Source organism: Scophthalmus maximus, chromosome 7, assembly GCF_022379125.1.
Source record: "Scophthalmus maximus strain ysfricsl-2021 chromosome 7, ASM2237912v1, whole genome shotgun sequence".
NCBI lineage: Eukaryota > Metazoa > Chordata > Actinopteri > Pleuronectiformes > Scophthalmidae > Scophthalmus > Scophthalmus maximus.
The window spans coordinates 19,066,636-19,082,902 of NC_061521.1; the positions used below are offsets into that span (position 1 = coordinate 19,066,636).

Here is a 16,267-nt window from a genome sequence, read left to right on the forward strand (position 1 = left end):
TTGATTTTAGCCACGCCCTGACCGGGAATTGAACCCCCCAAACCCCTGCACCAAAGTTAGCGGTATAACCCACTGATCTATAGCAGCTACATATTGTTTTCATATACATGCACTAAAGTGTTCATGCCATTAGTCGTGGAAACACGTATGTGCAGTTTAGAGAGCATTCTAAGTTCTGTTTTGTCCTTTGAACATTTTAAATTCCACGGGCCTAAATGGGGACAACACAGTCTTGCCACAGACTTTATTGATGGAGCATTCTTAAACTTTTATTCGACTCTCTTCATCTGCTATCATGCTGCCTTTGTTTAACTCTCTTGCTCATATGCCTCCCCCGCTCTGTTTCTACTGTTTGTCTCTCTCTGTGCGTATATGTGCATAGTACCCTGATAAAAATAAAATGCACGAACCGCAGATGCATTTCCATTTCACAGGAATGCTCCGCTTCTTTGTCAAACAGAGGGAAGGGAAATATTCAAAACTGATATATTACTATACTGCACCAATAAGCAACACCAGGTTCACCTGGAAAGCATATATCTCAACAGATAAATACCATCGCACATTTCTTTTGCGTGTATGTATTTATATTATTGGTATATTAGTTACATTTTGTTTCACCAAGTTAGAAAAGTGATGTTTAAGTCGAACCTCATGTTGCCTGACACAATAGAAGTGAGGTCGCAGACATCGTACTTTAGAACAGGACTGACATCATGGATCTAAAATAATCAGAATCATCTCATTTGTCTTCTGTAAAAAAGGATTTACAAATCTAATGGTGGTGTTTGTCTTCACTGTATTACTTCCTCTTTTTTACGATTACAAATTAACTTATTACCAGATGAGAGATCAATATGTCTCCATCACAAATTCACTTTAAAAAGCCTTCCAGCTTGAGACGTGATTTAAAATGACAAACCTCGCGGCCTCTGAGCTGTTTCACATTTTCGCTTGAGGCGCTTGTAGCATTGCACTAATCAGAGTTACATAAAAGCATGCTCGCGACAGCCGCTCCAGGTTCACCACAGGCACAGATGATTTTGTCTCATCATTACTGCTAGAGTGGTTTTTGGTGACCGGTTCAGCCATCATTCCTCACTGATGAATACTCATTTTTTAATTTGCCGATCGCTGATATGAAATGAATGAACGTTCAGTTGGGAGAATGGCACCGCTGACGGTGATGTGATGTGATCCGCAAGCAGGAAAAAAAGACGTCTCAGCATTTGTTGTAAACATTCATAGTTCTACATTGGAGTGGTGGTTCATCCCTCACAAACTATCCTTGACAAGCACCGACGACAGCGTGCATACGTTTTATAAGTGACAGCTGTCATGTCATACCACCAGCAGTGTCTAAAACATGTGGAAGAATGTAAACCGCTGTCCAAAATATTGCCTATTGAAAAAAATAAATAGATTTATCGTTTCTTTCCTGGCCGCTCATATCCACGCTCCTCGGCTCTGGGAACAACAGAGGCTGAAGACTGACGCACATCAACACCCTCACTGTTTTTCCCTTTTAGGGAAATCTTATTTTTGGGAGTCACAGTAAAAAGCAACAATAAAAGATATGGCCTACATATCAAGTATGCCTGACACACCGCAAAATAAACAGGCACAACTTTTGCATTGAAGACGGGAGGCTATGGGAATACGGCATTGCGCATACATGGAAATTGGAACATATGGGAAAGCAATATTGTGCACACATGACAAATGAGTCTTTGTCTAAGATTATATTATACTGGAACACGGGATGCAGATGGTGCAAATGCATTATTTAACTGTACTGAATTAGATAAGGAATTAATCAATAGAATCATATTTTCACTATAATCTATAGCGGCTTTGTGATGTGAATAAACCCATGAGCACCACATGAAAACTAGAGATACCTCTTATTATGCGGATCTGTACCGACCTGTACAAACTCATCATCTCAACGTTTTATCCTAGTTTATATGAGATGGGTTTTTTTAATATCAAGATCCATAATTTATACCTGAGTGCTTAATTTCACAATGTTGAGGAGAGTAACTGGATCTGCACCAAGATGTAATGGGTTCTTCCCGTGTCCCATGCCTCCGCTAAGTTCTGTAAAATTCATTAATTTTTTGCAGACACAGGTGATAATATGCAACAAAAATTATATAATCCTTCGCCAAGGTAACTTGTAGAATAGCCAATCTCGATCCACGAACTGCAATTAGCTCTTTTGTCTAAGTATGTTAATGTTGAGCAAGTGTTTGCCCTCTCTGCAATCTGCATAACGACTAGATACTCCACTTTTTAATTGCAGTATTCACATTCATAATCATCATTTCTTTCGTATTTTCTCTTCACCGGGTCAACTCTGATGCGGATTTTGCGGAGGATTTAATAATTGAGTGATTTGAGTGAGTGTGTACAAAGCGTGCATTTGTTGACCCGAGCATTTCAGTGATGCTACAAAAACAGCAGAAAAAAGTTACTTCACCGTAACTCTATTTTAAGAGCTGAGAAAAGGACTGAACAGTGTCTGAAAGAGGCCGGGGCCGAAATGTAGCCAGTGCCACATTATTCTGACTGTTTCCAATGCACGACTTCCCCCTTTTGTTCATCTCTCTCCATTAAGGCCCTGCTTGCTCTGTTGATCTGAGCCCATGCTGTCCTGACTTTGTTGTCTGCCCGTCTGTCTGTCGGGTGTCTTTAAGTAATGCCGACCAGGTTCTTTACACTCAGTGCTTATTTATATACATGGTGCTTCAGTGAGCGCATTTCCTTTTTCTGGGAAACTCTCTCTCCACCACCCACACACAATAAGAGCCACAGCCAAATCCCCCCCCCCCCCCGCTCCCCGCAGAGCCATGCTCGTACATCCAGCCCAGTGTGTAACTGAAAAGTAAGTTTCTTCTCTCAAACCTGAAAAAGTTCTCTTTTAAATTCTTTTTATTCCAAGTGCACGTTTCCCTTGAGACTGTTTTGCCCTGCGAGGTGTGTTGTTGAGGACAAAAAGCCGACGCGAAGGGACGGTTGATGAGAACGTGGGAATATTCATACGGATGAAACATGTTTTCCTCCTGCGGAGAGCTCAACAGCTCCCCTCTATAAACAATTTATTGCAGTACCTCTTCCGTATAGCCTCGGTATAACTTTCACTTCTAGCTCGTAAAGCAGCCACTTTTTGGTTGGGGCTCACTCTTTCCACCGGGGCTAATCAATGCAGGTCAGATGTCTAAACTCGCTGAAGAAGATTGGGTTAGAGCAGCGGCAGCTGAGACACATATTCATATCACTGACCTTTCCAGAACACAGGGTAAACAATTTACTTTCAATAAATGTAACTGTCCATCTCTTTGTTTCTTTTTCTCATACCCCTCTCCTTTTTTCTCCCATGATTGGTCCATATAACTCTTGTCCACCTTTACCTGGATTCTTCCTTCCCTGACCATAGTTGCCCTTTATCTACTCACCTTTTATTTTTTCCTCTCCACTTTTCCTGAACGAGCTTTCAATCTTGACTTTTATCCTCTCGCTCTCCTTCTCCCTCCCACCACATATTACTTTCCACAACCACCCTATTGAGCATCACAGGCAACACAACCCAAAAGTCCTTAATATAGCCCGTACGATCTTACAGAGCATACCCCCCTTGAAAATGATAATTAACTTTAAAAAAAATGTAAATTTTATTTTTTATACATAATGCCAAGCAGAAGTAATTCATGGTCACTTTCCATATGTATCTTATTCCTCATTCCTGTATAAAAGATTGTGGATGAAACGTGATTCGTGAAACCTAACCCTAATGAGCCCTAACCCCCCCCCCCCAACCATTAAACCTAGGGGAAACACTGTAGAGGATATAAGTTTAAGATTTTACTGTCAAATTAGCTGTCCAGTGTTGGCGGTGGTACGCTGACATTTGGTATGAAACTATTCATAAGACTTGGGAGACAGTGGCAGATGTGGGTGGCTGGACCGTAGGCGGCTTGCCTTGGCCTGTTATATGCATATGCAGAGAATTGCTAAGGGGTACGCTGAATTCTCCCGGCTGCCATTTACAGAATCATTATGTATGAAGTTTAACCCATAAAAGAAAAAAAAACTCTTGGCGTAAAAGTTGGAAGCTTGCCATTTGTGCATTGACTGGATTTTTTTTTGGCTCCTTCAAATGGGCAATGTTGGTCAGAGTTATTGAATAAATGACGGGCCTTTTAAGAGATTGTGGGAACACGTTCGCCGGATGGTTCCAGTTCCATAGCCACAACAATTTAATTTCATGATTATGTTTGCATGTGCGATAACCCATTTTTCCTCACTTATGTAACCAAGAAATGTAGTTTTTTTTTGTTGAGTTTTCTTATAAACCTAGTTTTTTTAATCTACAAAAAACCCCACAACGCTTATCCTCAAGGTCTAACAAACAGATTGGGAACAAGTCCTTCCTCATACAACATTCACAAAGCCAACTGCCGAATCCAGCATTGTTTACATCCTCGCTTCCAGAAAAGTTTCTTTTCTTTTGTGCATTTCTCCCCCCCCCCCCCAAAAATGGTGGAGTGGAAGTAGCAGCAAAAAAAGGGTTTTGCATCCCTGTGCATGCGCACACCACTAACAAAACAGGAAGCCACTGGTAAAACCATTCAAACTGAAACTAGCCAGACACTTTGTGTTTGGCACCAATTGAAGATAAGGTCCTCGGATCGAACGGGCCTCAGTGGACACATCCATGAACGCTGGGGGAAAAAAAAGTTGGGAAGCAGAAGATGGGTGATCAAGGGCAAGGATGGTACAGTCAATATTTACCCCAAGTAATTTGGGCTACACTTGCGAGATACGCTCGGCATCCGGCGTTGTGCCTGCCTTATCTCCTCCAGCTCTCCCTCACGCTGCGAGGACAACAGTTCCACACAGCGGTGTTGTTGTGCCGCCGCGGATAACGCCCCGAGCCGTCCGCAACATAACAGTTAAAAGCCTGTAGATGAATGAGCGCCGCTACCGGGCGCGGACGCTGTCGTGTCCGTTCAAATTGTCCGCGTCACCTTGGGAGTGTGCTCTGCAGCTGAGGCCCACAGAGAAGTGCGGAGTTACCGCATTGAGCCATGGCACCGCTAACGAGCTGAAAGGGACGCCTGTCAATGAGCCGCCGTGTAGCCCCACTCGCGGCGGCAATGAGGTGGGCTTGTTCGTTTTTACCTCAACGGTAAACCACTGTAGGTATTCAGGCTTATTACTGTATTGATAGAACGACAGGGACGTTGGGATGAGTTGTGTGTGAAGCCAAAAGAGGGTCTGAAACCGGGCGTGAGGAGTGGAAGCAAAAGGTTTGGCGGTGACGGAGAGACTCTTAGGAAAAGATAAGCTGCCTGTCAAACACGCGCGCACGCACACACACACACACACACACACACACACACAGTCGTCTCCCTCTGTCCTTTCCCTCTTTCTCTCACATGGTCTCCAAGCAACTCTCCAATTAACCCGACGCCTCTCGGACCTCTGTCCCATTGGCCTGAAAGATGGTCAACAACTGGAAATCCTGACCGAGGTTCATGTCTTTCGTTGTTTACATTTGACTGGGTGAGTTTTGTTTTCACATTTCAATTCAGGGAGCGCACCAAGAATTTTGCCTGATACACGTACTTCCTGTCATCAACAGCTACATGGACGACCGCCTATCTTTGACGTTGATCGGTGTGTAGACGGCCGGGCGTCTGACATCAGCGTGCTGTCAACTCGGCGGGCAGTGGTCTTAGCGTTTGAATGTAGTACATTGATGAAATGGTATATTTTTCTTAATTTCTTTTCCACCGTAATATCACGATGGTATTTTCAACCAGCATCACCGACTTCAGGCGAAGTACTTGACGCTACTTTATATCGTCCGAGGCGAAGACTGCAAGCAATTGCTGCGAAAAAAATTGCAATTAAATATTTCTCTCCCCGTGTGGTACCACACACCATTATTTGTTTCCTTCCTGCCTTTACTTCCTACAACTGATCCGAAGTTGTTTTCACTCTACAAACGGACGGGGGCCGTCTGTTGGTCCGGACATTGTCCCATTTCACACCTGTTATTTTGTTTCGAACTTTGCTGAAAAGTTCCATTCTCACCAAAATTAGTGGACTAACTTTATCTTGAGCCTTCGCAGCAGCTCCACAGTCTCAGTTTACCCGTTCCGGCGCAACTGTGACTGTGTTGTTTCATTCCTTTTCCCCTCCCAAAGTGCCCCGTGTTTGTTTCAGTTCCCCTTGTGAGAGAGAGAGCTGAACAAACACGGGTGGCAGGGGAACATCCAGGGGAGAACGCGTGGAGACTGGGGTGTTTTCTCAAACAGATAACCAAAAATGTACATTTTTTCCCCACATACAATATCTGGATGTCAGTTTACATTGTGTATCCAAGAGGCTCTGCATCATGCAATAGGTCTCCACAGCATTGTTTGAGATTTATGTAAATCTATTGGCTGAAACGTCATACCGCGGGTAAGAAGAGGTGTTATTATAACAATTCTGGTCGCATCTACTTGTCATCTATTGCGTTTGACATGTTCTCCCACCAATTAAATGATCTAAAAAATATCCAGTCCTCATAAATTACAAAGAGCCTAATTTTGTCTCATCCATCACTTCCCTTTTTTTCTTTATTGTCAGAGACAAAAGAGGGTTTTGCATCATCCCCCAAGGGTTCAGGAGGGTCGTGCTGCATCATTCACGAGGACCTATGCATGTTTTTCTTCCCGAACCTGCTGCGGTAAAAGGGCAACGGGAGCAGGATGATGTACGAACAGTCGATTTCTGTGTCAGCCGCTCGGCTGTTCTCTGGGAAGCGGCTACGTCTACTAGCTGAATATCAACGAAGTGCGTTGAACCCGGGAGCTCTGGTTCTGAATTCACAAGCGTTCGAGAGGGGGGGGGGGGGGGGTGTCAAAGTTTCCTATTCGCAGATTATTCAGTAATGAATACCGCCTTGTCGAGACTGTGTCCCTGTAATGATTAAATATAGAAAACAAACCCCCTTTCTTCTGCACAAAGTGAATTCATTCATGTGATTCATTTCTGAAATATCGCAAGAGCAGGAGCAGCGAAAGGACGGGTTCGGATAGTCAATCTCTCTGTTTGACATGTTAAAAAAACGCTGGTATTCGTGGAATACTTAACATCAATATTCATGTCGGTGTGTTTGGGTGAACCACGCCGCCACTTTAAGACTTAAAGGGCCGCACCCCTTGGTAGGCTGCGCAGCCCCCGTGTCCCGCTGCCCTATAGGTGTGTTTACGAGCTGAACTCCGCGCCACGCAGTGTCAGACCTCAGCCAACGGGCCTTGTTTCACATTCCTGGCCCATTATGCCACAGCTGCACTGCGTCACCTAGAAATGCCCTGGACCACTTTCGGGGGGGCCCATCCCTTGTAACAGAATGGGTTTATTTCGGGGCCGTTGGTATCCGAGCATCTGTGTCCGAGGCATAACATTTCGGCTTTGTTTGTCTGTCTTTTGTTTTTGTATTCTTATCTACCCTATTATGATATTGCCCAGCTTTACCGTGACGCATATGCCCACAGGGCTGTTAACACCGGATGACCTCCTGTGCTTCTGTATTCATGGCGTCGTCCCTCTGTTTGTTTGCCCCTGCAGATTCATAGGGCTCTTTGAATAGAGCACGGGATGGAGATAACAAGGGTCTTTTCATTTTTGACTGTGTTGATGAATATCGCCGGAATGCAATATCCCCTTACCTGTCGGATTTCGTTACGGAGTACGAATGTAATTGTCTGTTCTCTCTTGTTGTTGCTTTCCTCCTCCCCTTACGCTCTCTCTCCCTCTCTCTTATCCACCAGAGAGCCAGCTGCTTCCCGGGAACAACTTCACCACAGAGTGTAACATCCCGGGAAACTTCATGTGCGGAGATGGGAAGTGTGTCCCGGGCGGGTGGCAGTGTGACGGATTGCCCGACTGCTTTGACAAGAGCGACGAGAAGGGCTGTCGTAAGTCCAGTTTCAGTTCCTCCATCGAGTCTTTTTTTTTTTTAGCTCTTAGCCGTGCCTTGGAGCAATGTATCCAGATTGATAATTCAGCCATGTCTTCTTCAGCTCCTGAACGCCTCTCACTGTGCAATATTGCAATCAAAGTTTGTCTCCCTTCCCTATCCACAGAGCCATAAGGGCCATTTAAACCTCATTTTCTAGGCCAACTTGAATGGACTCCCCTCTTCGCTCCTCAGCTCGCTCTCCCGCACGGCGAGCACCCCTCCTCCTCCTCCTCCTCTTCCCTCCCCTCCCTGCAAGACCCTCGGCCCGAGTTAAGCGCCAGGGCAAAACTTAATACCATCAAAGCAGAGGGCCGATTACTTCTGTGTGCCGAAATAGTAGTGCATGCATAATTCGACTGTTATGCTACAGTAATAGCTCAGATTTGATCCTCACTCTAAGTTGGGTTTGATCTTTCTGGTGGGCTGCTCCTCCCTCTCCCCCCTTGCGTCCCAGCGAGAGACGAGCACGAAGATGGGATCGCTGATGAAGATTGACTCTGAGGCCCTGCCACACTGAATGGACCCCCCCCCCCCCCCCCCCCCCCCCCCCCCCCCCCCCCCCATCTCCTGTTGTATTCATCTCTCCCAATGTCTCACACTACCGTTTTTCACTCCACTCCACGCCCTCCCTCTTTGTCTCATCTGATGATTTCTGGGCTTTTGGCTTGTAAATTGCTGCATAGAGGCTTGTTTTCAATTAAAAAAGCATAACGCCAAAAAAAAAAAAGCATACCTTATTCCCCCCTCCAGCTAATTTGCTGCCAAAAAGAAATCTCTTATGGTCTGCCCCTTCATTGTGTTGCCACTTCCTCCTGCTCCTCTCCTCTTCCTCCAGCTGTCTTCTTCTTCTTCTTCTTCATTGTTGTCTCTTGTTTTCAGATCAGGGAATAAGCAGACTACTCTTGACAAAGTTGTGTCCGCTGGCATACCGGCACACACACACACACACACACACACACCACACACAAACACACGCACACACGCACACCACACACAAACACACGCACACACGCACACACACGCACAAAGGCACACACACACGCACACATGCGCACACACGCACACACACACACGCACACACACACACACACACACTCACACACACACACCCTATAAAGCTTTAGGCTTTGTAGTCATCAATCTCTTTAGTTTGCATTGCCTTGGTCATTTAAGGTACACTGTGTGTACACGGGAGAATTCGGTGTCCCAGGCTGTCGTCTTCACTCCTTTATTACTGACGAGTCTTATGCGTGAACAAACAACTTCAATTGATGGGTTGTGTGCCGCAGAATTTCATCACTCAGTGACCTTAAACTGTCAACGAATGAGACAAATTACATCAGAAGTGAATACGGTAAATCTTCCTTTTTCCATCTCATCATGCAGTTCAAGTGTCAGTTTGTTATATTTTTAATCAAAAACACCTCAAGTGCTTTGAGCACTTCTCCCTGTTTTTGGCAGCTGCCAACACTACACACAACACCGCTGTAGATAAAAGCAAGATATCATAAGGCATCACCGCTCAGCGTCTCCCGTCGTCAGAGGGACTGTATGTGTTTGTTTTCGACGTTCACACTTTCCGCTCTGGCATTCGGTAAGTGGGGGGGCTTATTATCCTCAGATAGCTGGCCAGTTGTCAGTCGATATCTCCGGCGACTGCTTCACAGAGGTCCCCAGACAGACCTCTGGCTCCATTAGGGGCCTCCGTGGGGACGGACTGACAGATGGAGGGAGGGGAAACAAGGGAGCGAGGGAAGGAAGGGAGACCGAGACGAGGACTCGTTATGCTGGCTACAGCGGGGGCTTCTGTCTGGGTGTCTTTTATCTGAGAGGAGCACAATGCCTGGAAACGCTGAGGCTGCAGCCCGCTCAGACAATTTATTCTGTGAAATATTGCTTTTTATTTTTTATTATTACGTCTACGTCTATCCAACCGAGTAAGAAATCGCACGGGGTATCTGATGACGTCCACCGCCCACTGTCCCTCGCAAGCACAGTCATTACCATGGAGGCAGAGCAGTGTTGACCATCACAGGATATTAAATTTCCTGCCGTCTGTATGAGCCGCTGGCTTCTGCCAGGAGGTTTCCAGGAACGTGTGTCGTAATTCACCATCGATGTGATTTTTTTTTTACATTTCTCTTTCACTTCTGTCTCCGATTAGTCAAATTTTATGGAAAATGTAAGTAATGAGACTAATGTAGATCAGCCAAGCATTATGTTATTAGCAATCCCCCGGCTTCTCTTTCTGTAACTCTGTTACTGTCGCTGTGAGGCACTGGCAGTTTTTGCTTTCTGCATTCATACATACAATATGCACAATAACCATATTCATGTGGTGAAAAGGTATTTTCACCACATGACTTTGCATCAGCTGCATGTAAAGTTGGGGAGCGGAGATCCCCTGTGAGGTCACGGCGTTTAGCCAGCAGACTGTGCTGTGACGCGGGTTTCTCCGATCTAAGGAATTCATCTGCAGAGCCCGAGGTAAAGGTCACATGTGACAACATCTCCCTCTGTCTCGGCAGCGCGTCAAGGAGGGATTTTGTTTTTCGGAAACCCGTGTAGTGAAATTGCGGAAACACAAAGAAGAACAAATCAGCTTGGCCTTGTGAATTATCTGGACCTGTGCGAAATGTGTAAAACATCACTCCCTTGCACAAGATAGAACCACTCACCCAGGAGCTTATGATGCCACTGTGTGGCCCAAAAACATTATTCAGATTTGATTCTACTACTACCGGTGGTTTCAGTAGAGAACAGTGCAAACCCGGTCTACATTTGCTCGCTTCTGTCCTTTATTTATTTACGTATTGTAGACGTGTCCCAGTCTGCTACGCCTCATGGGCCAGGAATTGTCTCTTGAATGTTTATTCACCTAGATATACGGGTCCCCCCCCCTCTCTCTCTCTCCGCCAAGCCCCACTGCTCCCCTCTTGTTTGTTGCTTCTTCCGGTCCCCTCTGGCACGGGGGTCAACTTGAGTCATGTAAATATCTTTTGCCGGCTCTTAAATAACATGATGTAAGAAGAGAGGCAACAGCTCCGGCCCGAGTCTTATTGCATTAAAGATGTCGCTTATTGTATTACTGTCTTGCTGCGAGGAGGAGCCCCTTCAAATCCTTTTCATCAAGTACAGTTTTTTTATGGGGTGTAACCTCTGCTTTGCTCCACATGGATGTGTCAACATTTTAGATTAAAGAAAAATCTTTATTCTTGTTTTATTCATTTTTACAGTATTCTTTTTTACAATATCTCCCATCTGCTCTGCGCGGGTGTGCTAGTGTGTGTGTATATATGTGTTGGCAGGTCTGAGGGGTTTTCGAGCAATGCTCCAGATACGGGCTGCTGACTAATTCCTCACACAAAGAGGTCAAGAGTACCATCCTGCTCTCTGGTGTCCATAACGACGGCCTCGGAGAGCGTCGGACAAAATGGAAACTGACAGAGGAGCGAAGGAGCAGAGAGCTGACTGAGCTCACTAGGCCTCAGAGCCAGGATTAGCCTCTTTGCCCTTGTCTGGGCCGGGCGAGAGCGGGCGAGAGAGCAGTGATATGTAGTCGGGGTGAAAGGGAGAGGGGACATGATGTATGAAGCAAGAAGTGGGGGGAATCACAATGTCGTTGAGAGAAAGTGAGACAGAGTTTCTCAACTAGCAGTCCTTTAGGCTGAGGCTGAATCCAGAATTATACAACTTTTCAAACCAAAAGAGCCAACAGCAGGGCCACCGGCTCTCCACGAACAAACATCAGAATACATCAACTGCACAAAAGGAGCTGCTCGTGTCCCCGTACGCTGCTCAAAATCAAGTTGTTTTCATGTCAGCATGAATCGAGGCGGTCGAGGCTGATGTGCCTTCATTGTCACTTGCTCTAGTTGTCCATTTTGCCCTCAGCAGACCGTGTGTCCTGTTCTTGGTTGGGTTTGGAAGGAGATTTTTCCCCCCTCATATTGAAAAAAAAAAGGTTCTCTCGAACAACTCCCTTTTTCCTGCGAAATGCTTGATAGTTGTGGTCGTCTGGCCATTAAAACCAAGACTAGAAAGACATAGGTCTTGCACTTCAGTCGGGATCCTGAATTCATAGGCAGTAAAATGCATAATTTCTCACTAAAATACTTGCGCGAGGTTTTTTACTGCTACAGCTGCGTTATTTCGCCTGCAAGTGTCCAGGAGCTGATGATGGCAAATTTTGGCAAATGGCAGCTGAGTGTAGATGAATATTTCAGACATTGCAGAGTTTGCTAACGTGATGACACTGGGCGATTCTTTTACTGGAGCTGCACACTGCAGCAGTTTGGCCCTAGAAACATGAGAAGGAAAAATAACTTTGTTTGAACTGGTCACCAGTCATAGTCACACCTGTGCCATGGTGCAAACTCTCTTTTTGCTTATGGGATTTGCTGCAAGATCAAATCTATTTGTACCATCGACTGTATCCAAAGAGGGACAACACAGCAGCTCTCCGACAGTGAAGCCAAATCACCTTGGTCGCCCCCTGGTGGCTGGCTGCAGGACAGGTCATAAATCCCACTGCCTCCCATGTTAAAGTGGATGGGACATGGGTCAAATCAGCCATTTTGATGCTATAAAAACAGGGTGAAACGTTGTGATTGACAGATGAGACTGAGGTGTGGACACTGCAGCTCCACGCCACGACCACTACTGGTGCAGGCTCTAGCTCCAAAATTAAGTCCAAAGCCTAAGATGGCGGCACGTGGAATATCCAGGATATTTTGGCTTCATTTTTGTACAGTGGGAGGAAGCGGACGAGCATTGTCCATCTGTACATACAGTCTTTGATATGTACGTTTGTGGAATGCACTGTACAGCCCAATAGTGGGCACAGGGAGGGCTGCTGTTTCTTCAGTTATTTTATAAGTCTATTAATACTTCATTAGCGTGACACAGAGAGACGGAGAGAGATAAAGCCATTTGGAGTTTTCATTACCTGATGCACTGTTTATTGATCATGTCAATTTGGAGCAAAATGAATTCAGTTCATTGGATTACTCTGATATTATCACATTATCACCCTTTGCAGTCATAACCCAGCCAAAAAGCCTGGAGCGACATCAATAGTTGTTTTTTTTGGTGGTTTTTCGACCTCCACAAAAATGCCCACGAGACACTGAGTTCAGGAGAGCCGCTAAATGCTTATTAACAGCAAAGTTCTACTTGACAGAAGGGGGCGTAAACAGCTAAGAAGACTCCTGAGACAAGGTTGGTTATGATTTAGATATCGAGGCTCGGGCACTGACAATGCTTTATCAAACGGAACACGGGTACGGGAACGGGCCGTTGAGATTAGGAGTGTGCGTTTATATGATAAGAGCAATGACCAATGCACTGACTCTTAACACAAAGACCTGGAGTATGTCTTAGTGTGTGTGTGTGTGTGTGTGTGTGTGTGTGTGTGTGTGTGTGTGTGTGTGTGTGTGTGTGTGTGTGTTTGTGTGTGTGTGTGTGTGTGTGTGTGTGTGTGTTTAGCCCAGCTCAGATTAAAAACTGACAGGAGAGAAAAGAGAATAATTAAGGGGGGGAAAAATGGAGAGACTGGGGAACAGCAATACGGAGAGTAAAGGAAGCAGAGAGAGGTTTCATGGGACTTAGTCTGGGGCATCACATGTGCTAGATGGTTGACTGATCAACGAGCAAGTGTAATTAATACCAGGGGACCTGGATCAAATACTGATTAGGGTCTAGCCTCTTACTCTGGTTCCGTCTCTTGCCGTCTTTTTTCTCCTCTATCTTTTTCTGGTCTTCTCTTTTAGGTCCGACGCTGTCTTTGTTCCATCAGCATAGTCACAAATTAGGCAAAAGAAGAAGGAACGCCATCTCGTCATTTTTTCCAATACAGTGTTGGACACGAGCAGTTCAAACAAGGCGATTTCAGCAGTAAGTCGCCTTCTCTGATGAATATTGCAGCAGAGTTATTATCCGACATGTCCACGCGCCCCCCGGCTTCCCTCCCTTTTTAATCGTCAGCCTTTGAAATATTACTGCGTTTTTGCACATGCGCCTCTTGCACAGTGTACGGGCCACATCCCTTATGAACTTTGATGGCGTGAAAGCGTTCGGCTCCCTGAGTCGAAGGCAGCTCTATAATGTTGCAATGCCCCTCTCTGCACAGATAAGGTTATTGTAATGTACAACTGCAGTGCAGGGCTCAGACAGTGAAATGTGCGGAATGATTATTTTGATCCCCATGCCCTCCAGACTGAAACTACCCCTGCCCTTCTTGCTTACTCCCTGACTCCATTACCTATTGATTCCCTCCCTTTCAGAAATGCACAGCAAGGTCAGAGGAACCTTTTGAAGTCTTCAGCTGCCTCTGCTCTTTCTCCGCTGCTCCGCTGTTTTCTTTCTTGTCGGCCTCTTCCCCCGGTCCTTCTCCCCCGCTCCTGCCAATCACGCATGCCCGTCACGACCCTCGGCCTACCTGTGCCGAAAACAACTTATTCTGTTCTCTGGGGAACATAAAGGAGAGTGAGAAAAAGAGAGGAGAAAAGTGTGGAGAAGGGCACCGAGGCGCACATCGGGGAAGAGACAGTCGTACTCTGTATCAGCATCATGTTCGAATATCAAATGGTTTACTCATAAATCCCCAAAAACCTCCATATCGTGTGTGTGTGTGTGCTTGTGTGTGTGTGTGTGTAGGAGACAGTAACAAAGGGTTTCTCCGTGTCTTTTATGCGTGCTGGTTGTGTGTCCTCTAGCTGTGCATTTCATTGTGATCTCGCAGCCACGTTTTTCTGCGAGTGATAGTTTCACCTGAAGGAATCAGCGCGGCTGCTGGAGTCATTCGTTTTCATTTGTGCTGCTCGGTGAACAACTGGGCCAAGTTTGGAAGCCGTCCAACCCCCCGCCTGCTTTACGCCAACAACTGCTACGGAAGGCTCGAAGGAGCGAAATGAGAAATTGGCAAGAAACTGGAGCAAACCGAGGAACGCTGTGACGACGCAACGCACGGGGAAGGGTTATAGTTTGAAGAGTGAGGCTGAGGTGCTGGAATGAATCGGCATTGCCTGGTATTTCAATTTGATCGGACAAAGTCCTGGACATGGAATATACAGAATTACCCAATGAAACGTATTAAGTCTGTGTTCTCTTCCACCCTCAACTTGCTACTTCTAATTAAATCTCGTCTTGCTCCGAAATCTGCTCGGCACAGGCTATGAAGGGCCACGCATCCCCAAAACAAAGCCATGCACATTAGCTCTGTCCTTCCGATGAGCGCTGTCTCTCCTGCCCACGAAGTTCCCCTTTGTGAGCCTGCCCTTCGTGTGACTTTCGAGCTAATTTGGAAAACAAACACGGGGTCAAAAGAATTTCCGCCAGCGGCAGCAGTGGTAATGAGGACTCGGATGAGGGAGGCGGTGAATGAGGAACGTCAGAGCAATAACAGAGCTGTCTTTCTAAACCAGGTCTGCTGAGCTGATACAGAAAGCAGCCAGGATCCATGACTATACAGGGAAAATACATTTGCATTTTGCAATAAGAAACTCTATGAGATCTAGTTTTTAATGATCTAAGCTCATGGCACAAGTGCACTAAGGGCGTGTCCAAATCTGCATTTTCTACAGTAAGGGAACTCCACGCAAAGTCATGATGCTGATTTGCTTCGACGAATCATGCGAATGTTTTATCCGCCCCCGTGCTCACACTGGTTGGAAATGAATCGGTGGCGAGGGTTCGCCGTTGCCCCATTTGCATATGTGTGTGTGACCGTGCCCCGATGGAGAGAAAAAAAAGTTTGCTACGCCAGGTGCGTTGTTCAAAATAGGCGTGCCTGGTTTCTTATTACTTCATGTAGGTGTATTTCCGGGCGTAACATTCAATAAACCAATCAAGACCAACTCCCTGATCTCCTCTGCTGGTCATTTGAGAGAATACAGGCTTCAGGAAACGGTTTCATTTTGCGCACAAGCAGATCATCTGTGCGTAGGGCTGCAACTTACGATTCTTTTCATAATCAATGAATCTGTCGTGTTTCCCAAAGCTCCAAGACAGTGTTTTGTGTTGTCCACACACCACGTCATAGAGGAGCAAAGAATTTTGACCTCTTTATTTCATGAAAACCGATTATTAAAATATTTGGCGATTAATTTAGTAATCGATTACTTATAGATTAATCAATTAACTTTTGCAGCTCTATCTGTGTGTTTAACAAGCAGAGTCTAACCTCATCATGCACCGACTAATGTGAGAGCATATTACTGTATAATAATAATAATAATAATAATATAA

The 16,267-nt window shown here is 45.6% G+C and overlaps 1 protein-coding gene across 6 annotated transcripts in view; it reads left to right on the forward strand.

Annotated features, from left to right (window-relative positions):
• Window positions 1–16,267, forward strand: part of ldlrad3 (low density lipoprotein receptor class A domain containing 3) — a 91,911-nt gene that overhangs the window by 41,223 nt on the left and 34,421 nt on the right. For 5 of the 6 annotated variants that reach the window (XM_035641416.2, XM_035641418.2, XM_035641420.2 and 2 more), the window contains one exon: window positions 7,830–7,976. In XM_035641416.2, the coding sequence (XP_035497309.1) occupies window positions 7,830–7,976 (147 nt within the window). Of the gene's footprint in view, window positions 1–5,549; window positions 5,569–5,647; window positions 5,773–7,829; window positions 7,977–16,267 lie in introns of those variants that run through there. The other variant, XM_035641419.2, reaches the window with a different exon arrangement.